At 35.9% G+C, this 27,074-nt stretch overlaps 3 protein-coding genes across 3 annotated transcripts; 1 reads left to right on the top strand and 2 right to left on the bottom strand.

The window, feature by feature from the left end:
• The first annotated feature begins 2,934 nt into the window (after positions 1 to 2,934).
• Positions 2,935 to 9,508, top strand: LOC115444714 (STE20-related kinase adapter protein alpha). Its single transcript, XM_030170596.2, has 7 exons — positions 2,935 to 3,302; positions 4,130 to 4,362; positions 4,602 to 4,779; positions 5,106 to 5,301; positions 5,579 to 5,702; positions 6,079 to 6,200; positions 6,758 to 9,508. Exons 1-7 carry the CDS (start codon positions 3,138 to 3,140, stop codon positions 6,832 to 6,834), a joined length of 1,095 nt encoding a protein of 364 aa, XP_030026456.1. The 5' UTR covers positions 2,935 to 3,137; the 3' UTR covers positions 6,835 to 9,508.
• A 602-nt stretch (positions 9,509 to 10,110) lies between these two features.
• On the bottom strand, positions 10,111 to 23,999 carry LOC115444701 (triokinase/FMN cyclase). The gene is made up of 15 exons (XM_030170581.2): positions 23,755 to 23,999; positions 15,089 to 15,235; positions 14,452 to 14,515; positions 14,096 to 14,206; positions 13,749 to 13,837; positions 13,560 to 13,649; positions 13,172 to 13,289; positions 12,895 to 13,022; positions 12,593 to 12,710; positions 12,144 to 12,376; positions 11,555 to 11,717; positions 11,186 to 11,333; positions 10,898 to 10,997; positions 10,472 to 10,599; positions 10,111 to 10,239 (listed from the first exon to the last, which is right to left on the bottom strand). Exons 2-15 carry the CDS (start codon positions 15,227 to 15,229, stop codon positions 10,119 to 10,121), a joined length of 1,752 nt encoding a protein of 583 aa, XP_030026441.1. The 5' UTR covers positions 15,230 to 15,235; positions 23,755 to 23,999; the 3' UTR covers positions 10,111 to 10,118.
• On the bottom strand, positions 18,287 to 22,996 carry LOC115444702 (cytochrome P450 6B5). The gene is made up of 2 exons (XM_030170582.2): positions 19,743 to 22,996; positions 18,287 to 18,659 (listed from the first exon to the last, which is right to left on the bottom strand). The coding sequence occupies exons 1-2, from the start codon at positions 21,103 to 21,105 to the stop codon at positions 18,457 to 18,459; spliced, it is 1,566 nt and encodes a 521-aa protein (XP_030026442.1). The 5' UTR covers positions 21,106 to 22,996; the 3' UTR covers positions 18,287 to 18,456.
• Positions 24,000 to 27,074: the final 3,075 nt, after the last annotated feature.

Raw genomic sequence — 27,074 nt, 5'->3', positions numbered from 1 at the left:
TTTTCCCCAAGACTCGACGGGGTAAGCAGAGGTGCAACCAGAACAACCACTTTTCGCCATGGGTATGCCGCTCACATGATATAGAAGGCGAGACTTTCGCAATATCGGGAAGTAATTTGAGACTCCAGGCTCATTGAGAAGTAAGACCCAATGTCACATAGGCCGACTCGGGATGCGAACGCGAGACTTCGAAGCGATGTCGAACACTTACGCAATATCGTAACATTACAGCAGCAACAGTAGGAATTATAACAACATCCGTATTTAATAAAGGAGTATTAAATATTAAGAAGACGAAAGTTATTATTAGAAGTACCTACCGTCAAAAAGAGTACACTTTTCTGACGGTAGCAACTTCATCACCTCAGGTTTTAAATCAAGCGCTTAAGTGTCGCCAATCAAATTCAACTTACATCTAAAATAGACAACAGGAGGTACCTGCTGCTTTCTTCATACACTTTCGAAACAATCGCACCTGCTTTATGAAATATGAAATATGACTGTGGACAATATGAACTCATACTAGCACAAAATTGGTTGTTGTATTTAATACAAAGACGTGTAAAAAGAATTGTAATTATTTATTAAACTAGACACGTGGAATTTGCTATTTAACCTTCCCAAAAAATCAACTTTTACACTTACTCAAGGTACACTACTTATTTGAAAGAAGTCGTTTGAATCTTGAGATATAGCTGATAGGCACATCATCGGACATAAAGATATTTTGATAAAATTAGTACTACATTTAAAAATCTTTGAAATTTTAAACTAGGTAGTTACATATTTAGTTAGATATATTTAATAGATCACGCGGAGGTGTCACACAGTGTCAGTTGTTGGCAGATGACTGCAGACGACATGAGATACCCCACCGTTTTGACTCTGCCACTAAAAGCCGCCAATTCAACCTGTCCACTAATAGGTTTTCGTTATGTTTATTCATATGCGGAAGTTAGAAATAGGAGTATATGATTTTCATATCGGAAATACATTTTTTTACTGTCAGAAGACGATAGAATTTTCTCAGTGACATAATATATTAAGAAACTTTTAAAGATTGTGAAAATGTCGCCGAAAAGAAAATTAACCATTATGTTTTACCAATAAGAGTTACCTATTAATCTACACGCACTCACGTCTTTTAACCACAAGGCGCATCCACTTTACGCAGTGTATTCCATCCAATAATACGATGTAGGCGAGCCTATCGCATATCGAGCACAAATTCCAGACTCCGGGCTGATAATGTGTAGGAAAACCCAATATCACTGCCCGACCCGGGGATCGAACCCGAGACCTCAGCACTTCAGTCGTATTGTAGTACAGCACGCCACTGAGGCAGTCCTAAAAATTGTAATACTTAATAACTATTCTGTCAGATCTTTCCTCAAATACTTACCTGACCAATTCAAATTTACTAAGTACTTGAAAATGTATCAATACTAATTCATCTTTCCCACTATTTTATCGAGTCGTCCAATTCCAAATTTTCTTCACACAGTTATTCTCAGCTGTTGACTGCAACTTCTCCCCTATTGTTTTTAGTTGAATGTTATGAAACAGTGAATCACTGCTAAAAAACGCCGTGACGCACAATTTCGTAACTCGGCGCATCGAGATTGCACTTATGATACTGTATCACGTGAATTCTAATTTCTAGTGCCCTCTTTCACAATCTAAGTAGGTATATTGCGGTCGGTATAAAAAAAAATTAATTCAGGGGGCCCAGTTTCATCTACAGGGGAAAATCTGTCTTTTTGAAATTTTATTTTTAAAGATAGCGCCTAAAGTTGGTGTAGGTTGTAGGATATTAAATTAAACAAAAAAAGATTCCAGTTTCTTTTAGTTTACGTTTAATACACTGCAGTTTCGTACATGTTACATTAGTTAATGTCAGGAGTCACCAGAAATGTGAAATTTTGCAACTCAGCACAATTTATTCCATTAACAATTATTAAATTCATGACATACTTAGCCTTTGGCTACGCTAGTCCCATTATGGGTCTTTTTTTTAGTTACAGGCTCCGCATTCATCACCGAGGAAAACTTGCGAACGATATACTGATATACCCCCGACTTAGCAAGTCTTGGGGCCCTGGAGGAAAGTTGGGAAGGAAGGGCGAAGGAAGGAGAAGGAACCATCTTAGGATGGGCGGAGTGGAGAGGGCCAGGGAATGTTCGCGAACCCTTTTAGGCTTCAATATGAATTCGGCCCCCATGAGGTATACACATTTCACTATGTGCCAAGGGCCGCAGCATAATATGCCCATCATGCATGGGCGTTCATTCGGTATGGAGACCGAGTGCGCAAGAATTGTCTTGGGGGAGTGCTATTATGGGTCGGAACGGTACCACGCAGCTATCTTAGTGCAACAACAAATCCCAGGACCGTCCCGTATACGCCGAGGAACTCCACTATTGCTGGTTTGGGTTGGTATGCCAGTGCAAGTTATACATAGGGTTAGGGACTCTGTCCAACGCTCTATACTCCCGAGTGTCAACATTGGGGCATAAGACCGGAAAAACCAATTTAACCTCTACACTCACCCTGCAAGTGACAGTTACGATAACGTGTTTATTTTCCGCGAAAAAAACCTTGTCTCTAATCTCTACCCTCTGTAGCAATTATAAATGTAAAACTTACAAGTATAATTATTTAAAAAGTACAAAAAAATAACATTGTGACATTCCAAACCTTGATATCGATGTATAGTCAATAATATTAAATAGTATTTTTTTTTATTTTATTGCCGCCAAATAGCAATCCAAAGATTATTGTGATAAGTTTATACATTTTACATTGAAATTTATAAATCTGTAATTAATAATATCGTTCGTTTAATATTTAACAAATAAAATGAAATTGTTGATAACATACAGCTGCTTTCTTGAATGAACCTAATTCCGAACGCGCCTTTAACTGTCAAAGTTATTATTGTCAAAATAACTAATTAAAAACAACCTAGGTTTAGCATTTAGCAAGATCCTTTATATTTATCAAATAACAAAATAATAGTACAATTATATTTATATAACAAATAATGTATTAGATATAGTGTTGTTTAACGTTACTGTTTTAGCATTTGTATTTTTTGTTATTCGGGCTTGTGCTTTAGAATTTTCGTACCCTTGAAATGTTTAGCCCAGACATACATGATTACCAGCTCACATCGATTATAACGGAGTGTTGTGGGGGCGAGGCGGTTGTGTACTCCGCCTTGTACAAGCCGACAAACATCAATGTGGCGATCAAGAGATATTTTGTTGACAAAGATAAGGAAAATGCTAGTTTGATTCAGGTGAGATTTCTTTAACATAACATGAGATATGGGACATTTAATCAATTCGTGTAAGGTTCTAGTATTTAGGCTTAGTTCTTCTGTAGTATTGTGGTAGTTGGGCAATAGACTTCTAATGTTGCCTAATTGATTTATCAATAATGCATTATGTGTAATGAGGGTCTCCAACTAGTTAATATTAAGTACAATAATCGTCAAAATACTTAATTGATTGTAAATAAATGATAATTAAATGACCCCCTCTGACAATTACACAAGAGGGCTGTCAGTGACTGGATGCATAATGCAGCAAATCAGGCTCCATGGTGTACCTTGCAAGAGGCCAATGTTCAGCAGAGGACTGCAACGGGCTGATGATGATGTATAAATTATGATTGACGAAAAAATGCTAAAGTAATATAAATTATGTGTTTGGGTTTATTTCCAATAATCAACATGTTCACAGTCACAGAATATTATGGAACATCTTACAATATTTCTAATATTTTCTATTGACATAGCCTACACATCGACACATTGCCTACAGCAGCACACACAAACTTCACATCTATATATATATATATAAAAATGAATCTCTATTCCCTTGGTCACACCATCAGGCGTGAACGGCTGGACCGAGTTACAATTTTTTTTGTTGTGTTTGTTATTGTCAGAAGAAGGATCTTATGAAAGAAAAAATTAAGGAAGTTGAGCGGAATGTTAGAAAACTTAAGAAAAGTTAATATCAGCAATTGACAGAATGCGCACTGCAAATTCATAGTTGACAGGATATCATCTGTTGGGTCGACTATTAAAACAATAGTAAATTATTGACATTATTGTTTCAGCAAGACATCTTGACCAGAAAAGAGTTGTTGCACCCCAACATCCTGCCGTACCTGGCGTCTTTTGTACACGGAAGAGAACTGTATGTTGTGTCACCCCTCATGACATTTGGTTCATGCCGTGATATCTTGGACCAATACTTTCCAGAAGGTCTTCCAGAGTTAGCGTGTGCATTAATTTTGAGAGATGTTTTACAAGCATTACAATATTTGCACAAACAGTTGTTTATACACAGGTTAGTATTATTTAATTATTGTTAAGAAAGATATCAGGAGACATGGTTGTGAAGCAATGCTAAAGGATCCATGTAACCCAATTCCTGCCGACTTTTCTTTTTGTAATTTATGTTACAGGCATTTTTAATAAATTACTTGTTCTTAGAAAATTATAATTAAAAGACTGACAATCAGTAGCTATAATTTTAATTTCTATTTTCAATCGTAATTTCAAAATAGACCCTCTTCTAAACCTCAGGAGCGTTAGAGCAAGCCATATCTTGGTGGGTCCAAACGGTGTCTGTCGCCTGTCAGGGCTTCGCAGTGCCGCGTGCCTGGTGGTGCGCGGGCAGAGAGCGCGTCGACTGCACCACCTTCCTCCCCCAGACTATGACAACTCCAACCTCATGTGGTTGAGCCCTGAGGTGCTGGAGCAGGTATGTTTAACATAAAGAGTTTTAAGCTGCATATTGTGGATAATTTTATCTATGGTTAAAACGAACATGAATGTGCTGGTTCTGTTGTTAAGATATGACAAAGCAGCTTTGTTGTGTATCAGTTGATGTCATTTTAAAAAGCCTAATAACTCCTTTGTCAATATTTGCAATAGCATATATTTTATTTAAAGTTCTAGAATGCTCACTATTTTTTCAATGGTACAAGCCTTTGTTTCCAAGTCTCATTTTATGAATAAGATCCTTGGTATATAAATTGTTATAATTTGTAATGCAGTGTATACTGTGTAACTTATTATTGTGTTTAGAACCTGAAGGGCTACGACTCCCGCTCGGACATCTACTCGGTGGGCGTGGTGTGTTGCGAGCTGGGTAACGGCTGTGCGCCGTTCGGCGGGGTGGAGCGCACGCTGATGTTCACGGAGAAGGTCCGCGGCCGCCGCCCGCAGCTGCTCGACTGCACCACCTTCCCCGAGCCCTGTCTGCAAGACGACGACACCAAGAGTCAGTGCACCTGTTACAACTAATATAAAACACAGTCAATAGGATTGATCCCTATCATATTAAGAACCACAGTGAAAAGTGTGTGTTTTTGATGATCCCTGACCACCCCTGTGGAGATAAAAGGCGTAGTGTGTGTGTGTGTGTGTGTGTGTGTGTGTATCCAGCATAGACACTGCAACTTAAAATGAATGATAAAATGTAGAAACTAATATGTACAAACATTTTTATCATCTTAACTAAATGCTAACATGAACTAATACAAACCTTGATGTTGCAGGTCTGTACAACACGGATAGTGGTGTGGGTGACAGCGCGGACGCGGTATCGCGCCTGCGCCAGGTGTACGCAAACCGGAAGCTCTCGGATAACTTCCATCATCTCAGCGAGATGGCGCTGCAGAGGTGACAACATTTAGAGTTCTATACCCATATACTGCTAGCCATTACCTAAGTCATGCTATCTAAACTTGAAGGGCATTTATCTTTCCCAGATTAGATTAACCTGTTTACCCAAAAATAATAGAAAAAGAATAAGAATCAATATGTAACGGGCTTTCACATTACGTTCAAAAATACGGGCGCGTGCGTTAACAGTATTTTCTTGTATCTACTACCTTCTTAATCACGTGTTGGACTAAACACTTACTACGCTTGTTTGCCGATCATGATCACACGAACAATGTGTTTGTCTCATTCTATTGCATAAAATAATAGCTCAGCAAGTTCCATCCCAATAGTGTGGACATATAACATAATATTTTTTTGATATTAATTTCAGAGACCCAGAGAAGCGGCCGTCAGCGACACAGCTTCTGAACCATGCATTCTTCAAGCAGATCAGGAAGACGGACTACCTGCCCGGACTGATTGGACGAGTGAAGCCCATCAAACCTGATCTAGGTAAATAGTCATTTTTTTTTTGTTTTTTCATCATGTGCGCGGACATAGTTGCATTTGCAATAAGTACGTAAGAATATTGAATTATTACTTAGATAAAGCCGCTTATATAAACTAAAGACAATTTAATTAAATTTAAATTACCTACAATGTTTCATTTATAACAATCAAAACTAAAAAACTTAACATAATAGTTCCCTGCCCTAATGGCTTCCTCCTTTATAATAGCCATTGAAAAAAAATTATAAAATATTGGTAGTTAGTCTTTCATATATGACAGTCCATCTGGGTAATATCACAATGTCTTTGCCTCAATCAAAATAAATCACTACTGTTATTTGGTTTAAAAGACATAATAATTAGCGTAAACACTGGGATATGAGATATATAATTTGTTCGGGTGACGACCGCAGTGCAACGCCACTAAGTGTTGTGTAATTATAAGTTTTGCTAGTGTTAATGGGCTGTATTGCTTACAATTAGGAGAGCAGTTTTCTCGTTTCGTCATATAAAAAAGATATTTACAAAGCTTGATTGTAATACAATTTATTTCATTCCAGATGACATGTCAGCTCTCTTACTGCAAGAACAAATGTCGGAGATGGACATAGAGAAGACCACCGAGTGGGACTTCTAGTATAAAGGATTTAGGTTCGATTCTAGATCACCAGGATACTATAGATTTCCTCATATAGATATTTTGAACACTGTATTGACAACAAGGAACTCATGGTTGTTGACTACTACAAGAAAAGCAAGGTATAAAGAAACTATAGGAGATGCACTGGTTGCGTCTCTGTGTACCTTAGTGGACACAGGCATGAGCTTATATAAGGTGTTTAGTATGTTCCTCCGTAAATATATAATAACTCTAAATAAACTTAACTGACATCAATTCATCTATTTGGAAGCTACGACACTACACACACGGATACACACGTTCAATTTATAACACCTCAAATTTTCTATTTTATTCCAAAAGTATTTTTTTTAAAATAAATTTAAAAAAAATACTTTTGGAATAAAATAGCAACAAAAACTCGATTAAAAAGTGAAAAAAACAACATTGCTATATCAATTTCAATAGGCGTATATTCTTTATAACTAATAAGTACTAGATAATAATACCAATACTATGCAAATTTGGATAAGAAATAGACACATATTTTTGTAAAAGAACACATTACTGCCCCACTGTTGGGCCTCTACTTTTGAAAGTAAAATGACTAGCTTGTTTGCTATTTATAGAGCACGTTAGAGAACATTATGTTTTTAATCGTTTGTTGTATCATAAATATGATGCTTAAGCCGCGTTTTTATTGTGCAAGTACTTTCATATGACGTCACAATTTTAAAAGTTAAAAACAACGTACATTAAATTGCAGCTTGCACACATATTTATGTTTCCATTTCTCAACGCCTGGAAGTTACATAATGGAAAAGATTTTACTTTCCCCCTCAATAAATAAATTAGTAAAAGTGATAAATACTGAACTAGAAATAGAGTCTATATCAAACTCTGATGATACTATTTACAACTAGCTAATTATTGGTAATGGAAAATAAACTTTAATGTGTTCTAAAATGACAGATTATTGTTTAAATTCGACCCAATGTTAAGACCCATAGACAATGTATTTTTTTTATTTCGTCTGTGCTTTTATTTTTTAAACATGACTATTGTCTTTCTACGTTCCGAGTTCCGTTGTCATATTTCAATTTTAGGCAAAACTATCCTATTTTCGATATCTTGTAAACATGGTTTTAATTTGCATTACATGTAAAGACGATTTTACCATCAACGTCTAAAGTTTTCAAATGTATGTACTTTGAAATATTGTTGAATTAATATTTGATTTTTCTTTGTAAAGGCACATTTTCGATGGTTATTAACTGTCGACCCCCTACAATAAAGTTAATGGTTTCCGTATACTGTCCCTGTGGGATAAGTAAACAGAAAACCTCCTGCACCCCGAATACGGGCTCTAATGCCAATCAAAATGAGCCTTGTGCGACCAAATTTAGAGTCAAAGTAAAAATCAGATAAATACGAATAAGCGGAAATGTCTAGGATGGCATTAACGATCAATAAATGAGTCAGGCGCAAAAACTGCAGCATTATCTTGAGAAAATTGTGTGTTTGGTCACACTTCGAAGCCGTAAGTACCATAGGGCATTGCTTCAAATGATGCACTATAGCTTGACCAGAAAAATAAAATACCTCCTGTAAGAGCCACTATTCCTTTTTGAGTTTTAATGTCAGTATAAGAATTTATTTCCATACTTTAACACAACGTGGCGCGGTTTTTTTTATTTTCTCGTCGAGCTCTAATCCTTTTGGTCTAAAAATGGACACAAATAAAGTTGCAAATATAATTCCCAGAGAATGAAGAGAGAAAGGACCAAAGAAGTGAAATAATTTAATGTACCTTTCTTAAGGTATTTTTCTAGCTACGTTTACAACCAACGATACACCTTTATTATAGGGGCAGGTCCCCATATCTGTAGGGGCCCTGAAATGGTAAAACCCTGGCCCTTTAAATTTCGCAAAATATAAAAATCCAAAGTGAGATTCTTTTGACTTGTATAAAAATCTATTAACTGTATGTCCCTTTTTTGATTAATAAAAGCTTGCTGCATATTTCGTGTCAAAAAGCCCCGCTACACTAATATCTAGACTATATGTTTAATATCAATGAATAAACTTCAAAATACCAAAAAAAATACTATATGGGTATACGATATACCGGAGACGAGTATTTCGCAAACAATTAGAATAACACATTACCTTAGGGACCCGACAACGGCATTTTACGGCGCAGTCATATTTTTATAACTTACATCATATTGTGGGCTTTGTATTTGTTATAAATAAAAATGTATGAACTTGGGTTTATATTTTTAACAAATTAGGACTAGTATAGTTTATTGTTTGTCATATAGTTGTCAATAGTAAATATAAAAAAAAAATATCGCAAGAAATTAAAAATCCCAGACAATCCACATGCCGAATCTGATTTTATAAGTCCCCTTTTGTTTTGTATTTGCTATTACTCGACATTGGCAAAATCACAGATAAGTAAGCGGTGGCAGCCATAATATAAAAGAAGAAAAAAGAACTCATCACAAGAATGTTTTGTCTTTTAGATGGAAATTGAAAATGCAAGCCCCTAAAATGCATTGTACGTTCCTGATCTTTGTGTAGAAGCGAAACAGTTGTAAAATGCAAAGTAATGAAAATGCCGTTATGACGCGATGTCAATAGTTTTAGAGCATCTCCACTGTGATCAATAGAGAACAATTTTATTGTTTGTTGTGTTTTATTTATAATATCTGATGTTTAAATCCCCAAACACTATTTTATTTTAGTTGGATATTATTTTAATAATAAGGAAGAAATTAAGTAAAGCCATAATAACATAAGAATCATGGCTAGTCTTATCATAAATAACCAATTAAGAATATAATATGCTGTCGTTTATTTTAAATAATCAACAATGGAAATTAAAATTCCATCGTCCCCGGACAATGAATTTCATCTTACTCCACTGGAAGACAGTGCAACAAATTGGTATCTTGAGAAAAACGAGTTGGTTTCCCTGCCAGTAAAGGATATAAATACCAAGACTGTTACTGTCGCCTAATGTATAATATCCAGGGTTACAAGGCAGGGTAATAAAGTTAAAGTTTTGTTCATAGAAAAAGATCTGACACCTGACAGATTCATTTATCAGCCACTTTTATTGGCAAATTCAGATAATGCAACGTGTATCATTGTCCACCAGTGGGGGTCAACAGGAATAGACGGTCTAGAAGATAGATGGCTATTCCATCTGCCTTCCACGGTTCATAGGGTTGTCACCAAATTATAACCGTTTCATTTCCAATAAGTGTTACGAAATAAAACAACAACTTTATATATTAAACGGCTATATTATCGATCAGAAAGTGGCACACAGCCCGGAGTGCCAGCGCGGCGGCTCTCGCTCCAGCGTCCTCTTCCACCATGTGCTCGCTGCTCACGTACGAGGCACGGCCAGCCCTGCAGATACAGTTCGAAGGATCAAAAAACCATGGTAGTTAGATTCACTTTTAAAACGTACAAATTCTTACAATTTTGTTGGTTGTTTTTCGGGGCTGAATCCTATTTGTTTAAGTCAAAAATAATTTCACCGCGCTAATAAAATTCTTTCAAGTACATTTTTTTTTAAATCCAGCTGAAGATTTAACCCAAGCCTTATATGTTAAGAGTGCATTGAACATTTCTCACTCACCTTGCAATCATGTCAACCGTGGCTTTAGCGCCTTCTTCCGCTGCCTCCGCCGTCTTCTTAAGAAGAAGTTTTAAGTCTTCTTTCAAATTATGTTCGAACGCTACAGCCGCGGCATGTAAAGTGTCTAACTGAAAAATAATATTTTAATTAACTTGAAAGTAAGACTGCCTTTTTAGAAACATGTTTAGAACATTAAAAAGACGTAAAGCCTTTGATTTATTAAAAAGTAGATACTAGTTAAAGCCGTTTATTCAAAAAATGTTTCTATTATAACAAAATTTCCACACTGAGTAGGCATATCAGTAATCAGTTAGTTATTAATAAAATGTATCTCGTATAACTAAATGTCCACCCTAATAGGCATTTCACTAATCAGACAGGACAATATCCCTAAGTCCGAAGAACAGATACTGCTAGTATGCTTACCATGGTCCTATCCCCAGGCTCGGCGCCTCCATATTTAGTGATAGCTTGCATACCATGCTTCCATGCGCTTAGCCATGCCTCAACATTATTGAGTTTAGCACTAAAATACATAAAACACGTGACATAAATATCTTACATATTAAAAATTTTAGACATATATAAAACTGACCTACTACTGACTAAATACGAAGAAACAATGTTTTGGGAATGATTTTACGAAAATAGAAGTCTAAATAGAGGACAAGCTATTGATTTTAACAGAAGACAGTTTATTTCCATATTTCATACCTTGCTATCGCCTGTGACGCAGCGGAGAGACCCAAGCTGTAAATCCCTCCAGAAGTCCCCCCCATGTCAGTCTCGGCAATCTCCGAGAGGTCCCAGAGAACATTTGATAGGTACTCCAGCGAACAGTCTTTTAAGTAAGAGAGAATTGCTGAAACCAAGTGTATAGAAAATCAAGAAAAGAAAGTAAATTTATAAGTTAATAACCTCTATGAATATTATGTTGGCTTTAAAAATGATTTTATTTATCAATTTTATATTCATTATTTTGACCGCTATCGAGTATGGTATAAATATTATTTGCTCTCCAACAAACTTTAAACTTGAATTGACCTTCATTCAAAATAATGTCGAGATCATTTTTCACAGTACCTTGTCCAAACCTTTTAAGAGTGATGCCGCAGTCGCCATCTCCGCAGCCCGAGTCGAGTCTGTTGAGCAGGGCTTCGTTCTTTATGAACGCCTCGGCAATTGCTATCAAGCTGCCCCGAAGGAGATGTTGCTCTTTGGTTGATAAAGACGGTCCTAACGCTGACTAAAATTGGACACATTTATTATATGCAATACTTTAAATAACTGAAGATGAATTCGCTAGTTTTAAAGTATTTGCGCGATCTCATCATTGATACAGTCAAGCCATTCTTCCGAACACCTTCGTTAGAATTTCAGATTTAAAAAAATATAAATACATAAGAAGTTATATTATCTATTGTATAAATAACGAATTAAATTGCTTTAACACTAGTACTTATCTAGTTCCTGCGTTATGTTCACTTATAGAAGAGAATAACTTGGTTATTTGCTAGGGCATTAAACCGAAACTGTCCATTCATTCCGACTTATATTAGCCTACCTGTCACACCAGAATCCATTCAGAATTTGAAAATGAAGATCAGAAAAATAGCTATATAAATAAAACACCCACAATTCACCCTTCAATGATAAATCCAGCATCACTTACCTTTTGAACATGACTTTGCAGCAAGCTGTCATCATCGACATGCTCTCCCTCTGACCTGACGGACGCCTCCCCACCAGTCCAGCCCGCTGCAGCTGTGGGAGCATCCAGGAGCTCTAGCCACAAGTCCCCGTTGGCCTTGTTCAGATGTAACAGGCAGATTTGGAAGCCGTGCATCTCCAGAGACGTTTTAAGGTGTCCAGAGTATAGTCGTTCTACAATGATTTGTTTGGCTTCTGCAATTGAAAAAAACGTTGTGGTTTACGTACCATTCTACTATTGGGTATTTTGAATTAAACTTGCATTATTATTTTGATTTTTCCCTTAAATCTAAATTTAGTTGTGTGTTGAGAAAATATATTATTATTAATTTTTTTCAATAACTATAGCAAGTTCTCTTTTACTATACTTAAAATACAAATGCATTTAAAAGTAAAATAATATACTCTTACCTAAATAGTCTTTTGTTTCGGCGCTGATGATGTTCATCTCAAGGAAAGAGGTTCCTCCTAAATTGTCAATGGTGACAACCACCCTGTCGCCGGAGACCAGCTTCAAATGGCCTACTACCTAAAGGATCACCAGAAAATGTACAATAATTAGGTATATAAGTCTTGCGGAATATAGACTTCAGTTCAATGCCTATTGGTGCAACAGACCCATTGTTACATTTAAATGACCTTTTAATTAATAATAATTAGTTTTTCAATTTCAGCTTAGGTATAGCATTCCTTTTGAAAATGAAAATGCTTACTTGATCAAGTATCATCTTGACGACTTCCTTAGCAGTTCCTATCTTGACCTTCGCAATGCCAGCTTCCCCATGGACCCCAGCGCCCAACTCTATCTCGTCAGCAGCTATCTCGAACAGTGGTGGCTGTCCTGAAACAACACTAACTTCAGTGACATTGAAATACTTGCAATTTGTAAAGAGAGCATAAAAGCACTTTACAGAGGTCACTTTTGTCATACTTCCTCTTTCGATTCATTGCCACGTAAGCGTATTGACTTAGAAATTATTTTGATGGTACCTGGCAATGAGCAAGCGCTTAAACAAACTCCTAAAGTAGCCATGTGCTTCTCCGCTTCGGCTGCCATCGAGCGGATAGCGGGCAAGTCGTAGCCTTTGGCAGACATTGCACCACATAGCTGCGAAGAAAAACATATATCAAGGAAAATAAAAAAAATAATAATGATAAGTAGCTACATTCAAAATTAACTTTCCGATTTACACGAATATTTGTCTCAGCGTGAGAATCGAACGAATCCAACGTCAGTTTTGTAATTCCGTGACACACAGACCGACTTTACAAATAAAAAACAGTATTAGTGCATCGACTGCTCAGTTTTTTTTATTATTATCTATTTTTTTAACACCAAATATACTAATTATTTACCATAATGAAGTCACAAACATACCTTATAAAACAGTACTTCTCCAACCATACTGCGTCCTCCAGTTTTATTCTTGCTTGAAGCTACGTCTTCTCCCACGATCAGGCCTTCCACCTGCATAAAACTTATTTTAGATGCGAATTTATCAATAAGTTATACAAAAAGTAGTCGAAGGAACAACTCATAAACCATAAAATGTTAAAACAACTTTACCTTCATCCCAGCTATCTTTGCCTTTTCTATAGCTTTGCCGAAATTAAGTCTGTCGCCGGTGTAGTTACCAATAATGACAAGGACTCCACCTTTAACATAAACAAGCTATAATAACATAATTGCCTTAAGTACGCTAGACTGACAACCCTAATTCTTCAATACGAGTATAATCTCTGTCATTTTTAATATGGTAGAAATACGCCAACGGCTAGTTGAAGGAAAATATTTTTATAAATTAATTTTAGATTACATTAACACTAACAAAAATCGTAAGATTTCTCTACTGGTGCAGTCTCGGTACCTTGTTTAGGTACCGATTCCGAATTCATAATTTGAAAATGTCTTACCTGAATTGTATTTAAATAACTGTGCTATAGCATAAAGGACGTGGCCTGTTGGAGGCGATGCAAACACCCCACCCGCCACAGCACCGTCCAGCATTCCAGAACCCACGAAACCTGCAACCACCAGAAACTAAATAAAACAACAGTTACAAACTAATTATACATTATGTCCCAAAGCCGGCACGCTAGCTCTGGTTTCCCAGTTTCTGGTTCAAGGAGAGAAGGAAATAAGGAATATGATATAGATAGTCTCAATAATTCGACATACATACAACTACGCGTACACATAAAAACATCTGGGTTTGCAGCTGGACCAACCCCTCCCCAGACCGAATACCAACTAAAACTAATTGGATTACCTGACGCAAAAGGCTCATGACCAGATCCACCTCCACCGAGCACTGCAACTCTTCCACTGTCCTCCTGCAATCATCACAAAGGTCATCAACGATCTCCTTCCACAAATTAATAAACTTATAACATCATACATGCAGTCATTTTTTACATCACTTCAAAGTTATTTCGGTATCCAATTATTCCCAACACGATATTTTTTATCATAAATGTAATTTGCAGACCATTATATGGCAATCACCAAAAGTAACAATGCATGAATAGATCTGTACCTGGGACTAGTATACTAAAATATCAGTATTTTTAACGTCTTTAAATTAAGGTTTTACCATAATTTCTCATGATGTAATTGATGGGACGAAATTATCCCTATATCGGACATAAATTCTATTACTTATGGTCAGATGTATTTTTTGGAATCGGAAAACTCGCGCAAAATATTTTCCTCCTTGTGACGATTCCAATTGAACTTGAAGTCCACAATTACCAGCTCAATTACTATATAGATAAATAGATAGATAGATACCACAAGGTCATTCAAGCGATTACTCTAACAATGAGGATAATTCTATAGGCAACAACAATTTGTTAGTCAAGTAACCTTGCTCGTTTATTATAAACTGTTGGGTATACACAACTTACCAGTCTCCGTACGGTGATAACCCTGTGCTTCGGATGCAGCTGCAATTGGGGGTATGTCGCAACGACCCCTCGGAGATTATCGTCAACACACGTCTCCGGGGAGTTGATTATCTTTTTCGTCACTGGCTTGATTGACGCCATTCTTAACTACAACATAAGGTCTTTTTTAACACGGGGAAATCCGTTTAAGGATTTCTGCCAGACTGGCCGGTACAAATCTACTTATCGTAGTGACTACCCCGACATTCGACTCTCTGTCCCGAATGTCAAAAGTCGCAGGGTGCGCAAGTGCATGCTACCGAACAAAATAAGGTCTATAACACGTGATTGATTCCTTCCTAGCCGAATTTAGGCCACGGCAGCCAATCTGGACGGCGATCAGCCAGGTACGCAGGAGATATTATAGTGCACAAGTGTGTGCGCAATACGCATGTGCACTCTGTTCCTTCACTTATAACACCGCACACAATATTGTAATAGTTTAGGTAATAAAACGAAATTTCGCTATTATGTCAAAAGTATTTATTGTTAAATCATAAACAGTACAATATACTTGGAATATTGTATAAAATAATCGTATATTACAGAACCATAGTAAAAGGACAATGCCCAAAACCAGGCTATCTTTGCGTCAGTCATGCGTCTTAACCAAATAACCATGTAAAATCATAATTTTAATTGTTACTTCATTTGTATTTATTTCAGTCATAAGCGAATGGGGGTTTAAAAGATATGAAAAAAAAAGTTGTTTAATTGTTTCAAATGAAACACCGGATAATTTACTGCCAATATAGCGAATGGATACCAATTTATAACAAATTCCCCTTTTAAATGGAATAAAAAAGTTAATATGCACAATAAATGTGATTGTACTTGAATCTATAATATAAGAATTAAATATATTATTCATTAAACAAAAATATTGTTATAAAAAAATATATTTTACTTAATAATTATGACCAAACTCCAAATAGCTGGTAAAAAAGATAAAATATTAATCCTTCTAAAAACAAACATACGGCGACTTGTACTTGCATTGACAGAAATACTAAAGTCAGCTAAAACATGTTTGGACTTTATTTTTAATTAAATTAATATATGGGTACTGATTTTTATTACACTGGCAACTGAAATTAATGACATTTTGACACTTTAGATTTGTCTGAATGAAAATATTTCATTATTAAAATATTTTACTCAAGATCGGAGTGTTATTGTTATGTATTTTAATATTGAGTCGAGAAATTCACAGTTAAGAAACAAGGTGTATAGTGCGTGTTCCGAACTTTGAGACGGAAGGCTTTTAGTTAGCAACACAATGTCGTCTAGAGCCTAGACCCAGGACTGTTAATTGAGACGGCATATCCCGGCGGTGTATTAACTGCACCATTGCGGTGCTACAGCAACGATAAGTATATTTCTTAGACAAGCTATCTAGTTTGTAAGTTATGTAGATTATTATTAACCTACCCACAATGTGGGAAAAATCTTGCAAAAACTAAAGACAACAGTTTAACAATAATAATAATCTGAACATGTTTACTCAACTTCTACATTATATTTTAGGTTTCAAGGCTGGAATGAGTTTGTGCTGCCTGCTGGAGATCAGTTAATAGAGAGGTTCACAGACAACAACGACATGACATGACCCGACCAGCACTGCAAGAAGTCATGCACTTACTTCAGCAGTATTATAAGCGTGTGGCGGCTACATCAAGTTCTTGTTCGTTTTCTGGGAAGCCATATCTATCAAAAATACACATCTATATAAAAATATACATCGGATTTCGTATTTCTTGTTTTGTTTTTCTTTTCCTATGATAAGTAACTATTAGCCTAATCAGGCTGTGAAGTTAGTTCCTGGGTTCCTGTTCGATTTCCAGGCCAAGCAAGATTTTATCTCGGTGTTTCTAACATGACTTGCCTGGGATCGGAATCCTCCAAAGAGGGTTGGCGTCAGGCATGCGCCCGGTCATAAAAACTAAGCTGAATCTATTCTACGTGTTGACGCCATATTGAAATGAGATACTGGTAGGTGAAAATAAAGATTAAGTTAATCCATGTAATAGAATAAGTCATAAGTCAGAAAAATATGTACTTACACAAAGGGTCGGGTAGTATATGCTCAGTGGAAAAACTAATAATCCGCCATACTATCTTAGAAGTTTTATTGGAGATTCGTCTCATCAGATATGTTAATACTTATCAGTTTCTTATAAGGCCGATTAAAGCGAAGTGAAAAGAATCTCCAATAATTGTTTATAGCAATATCAAGAAGGTACTGCAATATTGAACTTAATTAGGCACGTAGGTACTTTCTACCGTACATTATTGCAGTCCATACTTAACCTCAAAATAACCGAGTTATAAAAATTCTGATTACTCCGAACTCCCGTCGAATATCCAATTGTTTTCAATTTATATAAGATTTACGATACATTATTTATACTATTCCCTGTAGTTTAGTGAAGGTTTTATACAGACGCAAGCGTAGCCCAACTTTCATACAAAAATGGGCATTCTCCTTTTAATAATGATAATATAATTGTCTATTACGTAGATAATTCTGCATCTTGTAAGTCTTTAATAAATATTGTGTTTTAAAAATTATAAGTTTAATATATAATAATCTCCTTGAATCACATTCTAATTACGTAATATGATATATTTATGGACATAGAGTATAATTTCGAAAAATCACAGTGCCTATTAAAATCAAATTGACGTCAATTGACATGATAACATGTACTTAATATAAACTTTATTCTTTAATTTCTATCCTAAAAACTAGCTCATGGCGATATCGCCCGCGTGAAAGAGTATTCCGTGATAAAATTCCATACCAAATTTCATCGAAATTCGGTGGGTATTTTGTTGAGTTTATCGCGTTCAGACAAACAGCTGCGACGGGGGACTTTGTTTCAAAATATATTTTTATATCTTTCTAAGAGGAACAATTCCGTCATACATTATTGTTATGCAACTTAAACTGTTTACGCAGTGCACGCAAAAGAAACTCGAAAGGAATAAATTTTCCCCATCTGCAACATTTTTCGTCGATATCCCACTCCTATTGGTCATAGCGTGATGTTATATAACCTATAAGCCTTCCGCGATAAATAGGCGATCGAACACTAAAAGTATTTTTCAATTAACTACAAAGTAGTTCCTGAGATTAGCGCTTTCAAACAAACAGACTTCAGCTTTATATAATATAATAAAAAAAGTAACAAAATCACTTTAACCGACATTTAAATCTATAAGGAACGATGACACACTTTCATCTTGTAAAAGTTAAAAGTGAACTATACTTATATCCGAAGAATTTCAAAATTATGAGCTCCCATACTTTTTAACATTTTTTTTTTCTAAACAATTTGTTCAACATACATTCTCTCTTCCCAACCTTCACGTTTTATAAACTTAAGGTTGATGCCGTCCATTGATGTGGTCACGAACGCTTCTGGCCTGTAGGTTAGTTCTTTCGCCATGCCGTCAGCTAATTCCACTGTGTATGACTTCAAAACAGTCACCAATCCCGCCATTATTTGCATTTTGGCAAATCTCATTCCTGTAAAAGAGAGGATCATTACTCGTATGAGGTATTTCTCACATAAGTCAAGCAATATTTCGTGTAATAAACGGCAATTTACTCAAATTCATAAACTTATATTCATTCACTGTTTATCTGTACTCATAATTTGGGTCGTTTATTGCACTAACTGTCGACTTGTAGAAAACGATTTGTATCACATAGACTAGCCATGCTCAACCTGGGGCCCGCGGGAACTTTGTGATTGGCCCATCTTGAGTTACAGGCAAAGTTTTTAAATTTCGCACCCATCACAAAATCATGTATTGTATAGCTGGCTTTATTGTGCTTTTCTTTTTTCAATTATAATTAATAGTACATCTCCAATTTTGAATTATGTTTTTTATTAACAACTAAACATTTTTTGCGGCCCTCGCATCAAGACCGAAACGTTTTTGTGGCCCCTTTAAAAAAAGGTTGTGTATGGCTTACATAGACTGTCTGACAGTATTAACAAGATATATTTTAACCCAAATTGTACTAAGTAAGATGAAGAAATAATGACGAGTCGTCACAGACTAATGTAAATAATTGACAAACCCCCGTCCGCTCCCTTCGTACATTCGTCTAATTCAAGTTGGCGGGGTATACATCGTATATTTGTGAAAATTACATGCAGTTAGCGTTTTGTTTGAGTCAAAATATCGTAATTTTTATGACTAAAACATTGCAATTTTATTAGCTTATAAAGGATAATGACATAATAATTTAGGCATCGAAAACGGGAAGTGGACTTAGCGCAATGTTATTACACCTGTCGAAATGATAGGAAAAAAACATTTTTGCTTCGTAGTTTGAACAACTTCAATAGTTTGCCTTTAAAGCTAAACATTGATTTATTCTGCACTAGCACAACTATGAAAGGATTGTTAACACAGCAATTCTTTGCATAATGCATAGAGGCACATTTGTTGAATTTATAATTATAATATAATTCCATGTTTATACTTGATAAAAAGACTCATAAAAAAAAAACATCTGTATAATGTTGTATAATCGTAAAACTTGTCTATAAGCCTTCCTAAACTGAAATTAAATATATAGTTGAAGGTAAACACTTACCTATGCAAATCCTGGGGCCTTCTCCAAATGGCATGTAAGTGTAAGGTATGATGTTTCGCTTCTCTTCCCCATAAAACCTCTCAGGCCTGTACTCCTGTGGTTCAGGGAAAAAGTCCGGATTGTGTTGCAAGTACAAAATAGGAATGTGAACTCGAAGATCTTTCTCTACTTTTAGACCTGATTGGAAAGTGTAATTGTCCATCACTTCACGTGTAGTAGCTCCCAAAACTGGATACTTTCGTAACGTCTCCTCAATGCAAGCTTCTAAGTAGTGCAGCTCTGACAGACAATCGTAGTTTATTTTATTCTCATGCCGTTTTATATACGCGTCGACTTCCTCGCACACTTTCTTCGTAACTCTCTCATTTTTTGCTAATTCGTACAAAGTGAAACTTAACGTGGCCGCTGATGTTTCGAAGCCCGCGCTGAAGAATATCATGCACTGCGAGATCAATAAATCGTCAGTAACGTTGATAGATGTTTTACCGCCTTCAACACTCCTCGCGCTCCGTAACTTATCGCCTTCGATGTAACTGTTTTCCTTCCATGTAAGAATTAAGTCCACAAAGTCATGTCTCGATGACGGTCTATAATCTCGTTGTTTGAAGACAGCTATTACGATGCTTTTGAATACGTCTAACTCGTTTGTAAGAAGCGAAAATCCGAGTCTGTAAAATAATGATGGCCACATAATTCGCACTGAATTTTTAAACGCCAACCACTTGGATGTTTTCGACAGGTCATCGCCAGCTTGTTTGAAAGGGTTGTCCGAGTCGTGGCTAATTGTATCTGTTTCTACCCCGAACACGCACGCTCCAATGCACTGGATAGTGAATCGCTCCATCAAATTCTTGGTTTCCACCGACACTAGCTTGGACTCCTCCTCCAGAAGCTGTTCGAAGGAGCGCGAGCAACGCGCGATCATATTGAACATCAGCTTCATCTTAGCCGAAGAGAACAGAGGCGTCAAATTCTGTCGTAACACTTTCCAATTATCACCGGATGTCGAAAATAGATTGTACATAAGTTCTTCTTTATCAGCGTGGTCGGAAATTTCTCTTCCATTGAAATAGTAGAAATCCTTCGCAAGAATAGCTTTGATGATCTCTGGGTCCTTAGGGATGAGCACGGGTTCTGTCCCCATGAAAGCGCCGACCACCGGCGCGTCGGGAAACTGATCACATATCTCCTTAACGACTTCGCCAAATGTCTTCTTCACCAGAATCATGTCAGCATAGTTGCCGAAAAATGGAACTGGCTTCGGATAAGGTATATTTTTTCGTTTCCAATAGCCGAATTTTCGCGTGAATAAATAATAAATTAAGAGTAACAATCCCGACACGATTATCAGTATGTCGAACATGGCGGTATTGCGTCTTGAATGCCGGCCGCGTCAACGCATAGCGCGTTTTATTACCGAGCCAATGCGCTCGCGCAGTTAGATACAACTTAAGGACCTACGACACGTTCGTAATGCAATTTTAATGTTTTATAGCTAACGCGAGTTCTTTGTCGATCTTTAAGATAAATGGCCGCGATCTCGAAAATAATTTGATCACGGCAAGAAATAAATTACTTTTAGGATTGCATCGTAAGATGAATCGCACTTGAGAGACATTTCTTATGAGAGGGTATTGTTTTCTATATGCATTGACGTAGACACGGATTTTCTCTAGGGAGGGGAGAGGTAGCTGGTGGAAGTAAAAAAGCTTGCCGAATTCAAAGGCCAGCACCAAGCAAGGCCCTTGTAATCCCAAGCCTTTTTATGGTGGGTAAAGGCGCTGTTACTATATGATATGCAAAACTGTATAGTATAACAATAAGAAGTTTGTAATACCTTAAAATAATTCATTTTCGACAAATTGTTGCAGCACACATAACGAGCAGGAGTATGCAAAGAAAGAATTAATTTAAACATAATTAACTACCGAAATAAAATTAGTTTTGGGATTTTATCGTGATTTATAATTATTATTTTCTCCCAACATTTAGAAATCTTTGCAGCTTTCTTAGCCTCGTGGCAGACTTTTTAATTACAAACTTTAAACCACCAAAATGTTCCATACTAAATTGTCTATCTAAGAACGTACTTTAGGAACAGATGCACAGATTCAATAATATTAGTGGCATTATTAAAGCAAACCTAGCAAAACAAGTTAGCTTATTGCATCTTGCAGCTCAGTAAATAAACAGATCTAGTGCATCCTTAACAGAGGTCAATACTCGGCAAACCGCCCGCTCACCATGACTTAACAACTCTGCTGCACGAAGTCATCATGATTTGCATTCAAGTCAACAATCAGTTTTGCGACCTTGTTTATAATTAATATGACATGAGCTGTATCTACTATACCTGCATTACTGACCGCCCGCTAATATGTCATTATCTACAAAAACAATTTTAGATGTCGAGCAAAAACTGCGCAGAAATTAAGAATAGTGCTTCTTAACAATGTACATCCCGGTTCAAAGTCCAAAAACGTAAAAAACACTTGTTTTTAATTTAAATCATGTATACATAAATATCAACACATTCCAGCCAGGCGCGGATCCACATAAGGGCTTTTTGGGCAGCCCCCCAGTCTCCATTAAAGATATTAAAAAATATAAAAAAAAAGACTTTATACTTTATTTATTTTAAACTATAAAAGTGTAGTATTTAAAGCAGTTGACACATAACCAAGGCTGTTGATTTCTTTTGCAATAATTTCTTAAATTTGTTTGTGTCTGTCATAATAGATTTTACTATACACTTGTTTGTCTTATACCATATACCTACAACTTTAATGAAAATCGTTTTTTTATAGATGTCAATGATTTGATTAACTAGGCAGAACACTAAACTAGACTTTGCTCAGTGCCCCCCAACTCTCGGCCCGCCCCTGCTTCCAAACCTATGACCTAACAATACTTGGCAAGACTTAAGTGCCTTCACCTTGAAGTATCAGATGTTATTATCTTGTAAGCTGCATAATCTAGTTACAGTGTCCATCAAACCGGAACGAAATGCTTGCACATTGACTGGTAGCAAAATTACACAAAACTATATTCTTGAACGGGCTTTGGCAGGTGAAAGGTAGAGCTAAGTAAAAAGGTTTTGAAGACAGTAATGGCCAAAGGGATCCTATGGTAGTTTTTTGTGAATGTTTGCTCGCAGTATAACTGCCAACTTAACAAGGGCTCGTTTAAAGATCGACAGGAAAATAAACCAACGCAGAGAAATTATGTATGGACTTTTCCATTACTTTATGTACCAGATTGTTTGTTAATTTTGTGCAATAAATAAATTGTTCGAAATAAATGAACCCGACAAATGTAACTGTTCCGGCAACAGATTTAAATAATAATTCGCTAAAGGCATTAACCGCATATTTTAATAAACTATGTTATTTATTGATTAAGTTTATTTTGGAGAAACCAACTGAACCGTAAAAATACAACTTTCTTTTTTCAAAAGCCGTTTAATAATTGAAAGTAGCTGGCTTTTATGTGTGCTTATCAAAATATTTTGGCCGTTCTAACTACTGCACTAGTTGCGCAAATGCCATGATAATGTAACGCATATGCACGTAAATTATATACTCTTATATAATAAATAATAAACTTATAAACATACCTACCGTTTGCTTTAAACAACATGATAAGTAGTAAATCCATCAATAAAATATATTATATGTTTATTTGATTGTTATAACTTATATGTATTCGATTATAATCGATTAGCGAAACAATCGTTACAAATCCATCACTGCAGCAATGACAGTGACTACAGCTGACCTTGGAAATTATCATAACAAAACAAAGCTGTAGTCTCGCATGAATTATAAGGAATGTTGTATCTTGTAATGCAGGAATATGAAAAGAATTATATATAGAAATAGCTTGGCTCCAGCTTATAACTAATCTATATTATTTTAAAGAGATTTTCACTCCATCCATTTTGATGACGTTTCTATTAGTGAAATTAAATGCCAAATAACGTACAAAGTAATAAAAATACAATGAAACTTACCTAATATCCACAAATTTATTACTAATCTATTAACACAAGCGGCTATCACAACAGCACACCACTAAATAAACACCTAAATTATGTAAGTGATACACTATCTCCGAGTTTACGACCTGCTTATCTAGAAAACAAAAATATTTAAAACTTTAATATGACAAATGAACATCAGTCCCCGGTGCAAACGCCAGACGGAGATTCTAAACATGTGCCTTGTACTAAAGACGTCATAAGACGTGTAAGGACTACTCGTTAGAGAAAAGACTAGACTGACTACTTTTTAGGTTATATAGTATTTATGACAAATGAACATCAGTCAACTGTGCCAACGCCAGACGGTGATTTGGAAAATTTTCCTTATACTAAAGACGTCATTAGAGGTATAAAGACTACTCTTTAGAGAAAAGACTAGATGTTTCTTGGACCAGTTTTAAGCATTACTTGACTAATATATATTTTATAACAATATTTTATGTTTGCTTTATTGTATCGTAATGTATTTTACTTAAACCTGTTGTTGTACCAATTTAATAAAATAAAATAAAAAATTACACATCTGAATATAGGTGTTTAATATTAAATACATAAAATATTTTTTTTTTTTGTTTTCGTATATGACTTCGTACGTAGGCATAATTTATGGTAGTACATGCACTATGCATGACTGCCTCGGTGGCGTAGTTGTATTGCATGTCCGGTACAATAGCGCTCTGAAGTCCTGGGTTCGAATCCCGGGTCGGGCAAAGTGATATTTGGGTTTTTCTGCTCAGTATCAGCCCGGAGTCTGGAATTTGTGCCCGATATGGCGATAGGCTCGCCCCCTATCACATCATGGGACGGAACATACTTGGCGAAAAGTGGGTGCCCTAGTTGCGCCTCTGCATACCCCTTCGGGGATAAAATGCGTGATGTTATGTATGTTATGTATGTATGTACATGCACTACATCTCAACAAGTAAAAGTTATATTTCGGTCTCACCCTATTTTTTATTCAAAGGAGTGTCTTCTGTTCTTCTCTATTTAGTATCATTATTAAATAGTCGCAAAAAAGATAGAAAACAATAAATAATTACAACTGTCTAGAACAATGCAGTTGTCAGTTAAATAATGACATCAAATATCCTCAAATTCCACAGTTATAATAAGTAAACTGCACTAACAAAATAAAATTTAATGAAGGTGTCGAATTCCAAGAAACGTGGAAATAATATTCTGAGTTTGTTCTATCGAATACATTTATTTACAAACTGACATTTCTATAAAACAAAGCATTATCTCAAGAAAAACGTACCAGCCAGTACACTACAGAAGGTTATTAATTTAATTTTGTTTTGAAGGCAATCTGATGGTAAATGAGTACCTCCGCCGATAAAAACACACAAAGACTAATAAATTATCGATACGTTGCACTTTAAGGAATGTGGATGAGAAGGAGGGGTGAAATCCTGCGTCGAAGGTCGTACTGTCTCGAATAATTAAAGTCTCAGGCATTGCAAGAAAAACTTGTCCGCAGCGCAGCTTTGTCAATTACAAAACATGAACTTGTCTAGATTTAAGATGACTAAGAGTGATTAAAATCGAAGGTTTGTTTATAAAACCTAGTTTTATAGTTAACTTATGATAAATTCAAGGTTAGATACATTAAATAGTTAACACTAAATATCTGCTGATAAGGTATTTGTATCTGCCTGGATAGCGTTCTATCCAAATTGTTAAACCCGGGTACGTGTATCGCGTTCAGGATCAGCCTATGTACAATCCGATTTTATGCCGGCATAATTGTGGCGACTGGTGAGGAATAACCTTTCGTCAGTCGACACTTTATCTTAACCATACTCCACTTAAGATCTAGTGGAATGAGATCAACGTGCTATGTTCTTATTTGTAAAATATTTTTAGAAAATTTTAAAAACCTAAGTCAACTGTTAAAGAAAGTTTTAAAACCACATGTCCATTGGAAAGCAAAGAAAATGAACTAACAATGACACTAAATTTAACTCCTCAATACTACAAGGTCTTTAACTAAACCCCTGAATAAGTTAAAACAGACCCTGTGGAGTTAATCATAACGATTAAAATAGCTTGAACTATTTTTGAACTCTGAACATTATGTCCACAGATTGAAGTCGTCCGCTGTACCAGAGATAACGAAATGTTACGCGACAATTTGCACAAGTTGTTGAGAAAAATGTTACTGCACTATAATTGATAACTTCTTGATTTGGTCGGATAATGTAACTAATGCTGATAGAGTAACTGTTGAGTTAATTTGTTTATTATGAGGCCACAAGCTAACTGAAGGGTATATATTAGGTACAATCTGCGGCTTTATTGCACATGTTTGAAGCCCCCTCCAGCGAAACGGCGCGGTAACCGTAATTTTAGAAGCTTTCTCGAAATTTATAAAACACTAGCTTTTGCTCGCTGTTTCGCCCGTGTAAAGGAGTTTTGCGGAATAAAAATCCCGCTCTATATTTTCACGGGATAGAATGTAGCTTATAGCCTTCCCAGGGTCCAAAACTATCTGCATACCAAATAGCTTAAAAATACATTCAGTAGATTTTCAAAAATTCAATAACATACAGATTACAGACAGACAGAAAAGAGGACGTTGTATTAAAATTTGGATATATGCAGAAAAAAATGATCATCATATATATTTATACATTCTGTTATCTTAATTTTGGTTTCAAATTGTTTATAATGTGGATACTGTATCATTAATTTCACAATAAAATTACCACTAAAATTCTGCGTATCTCCTCCGAAAGTACACATAATTTTAATTTGAAACCATCACTATTAAATAGACAATTAATAAGAAATGTTTTGATAGTTTAAAATTTCTAAAACACCTAAACTTATTTAATTAAAGAAATATATTTGTAACTCTGCATATTCCCGCCATAATTCGTGTGCAAAAAATCTATGGAACCAATCAGGGATGTTTGCTCGGGGGACAATCTTTATGTCCGTAAGTATCACCCACAACTGTAAATGACCACTCCCTGCCTATTTCTTTCTGCATTCCCTATCCTGACACGTCAAATGGTACTTATCCAAGACAATAAAATAAAAAAAGTTATAATAATATAATAATAATATCAGCCCTGTATTATATACTGCCCCACTGCTGGGCACGGGCCTCTTCTACTACTGAGTGGAATTAGGCCTTAGTCCACCACGCTGGCCTAGTACGGGTTGGTAGACTTCACACACCCTCGAAAATTCCTAATAGAAAATTTCTCGGGTATGCAGGTTTCCTTACGATTTTTTCCTTCGCCGTTAAAGCAAGCATTAACTCACAAAGAATACACACATAA

This window comes from Manduca sexta, chromosome 24, assembly GCF_014839805.1.
Source record: "Manduca sexta isolate Smith_Timp_Sample1 chromosome 24, JHU_Msex_v1.0, whole genome shotgun sequence".
In the NCBI taxonomy this organism is placed as follows: Eukaryota; Metazoa; Arthropoda; class Insecta; order Lepidoptera; family Sphingidae; genus Manduca; species Manduca sexta.
The sequence above is the reverse complement of the archived record's forward strand: the minus strand, read 5'-3'. Positions and strand labels throughout refer to the sequence as shown.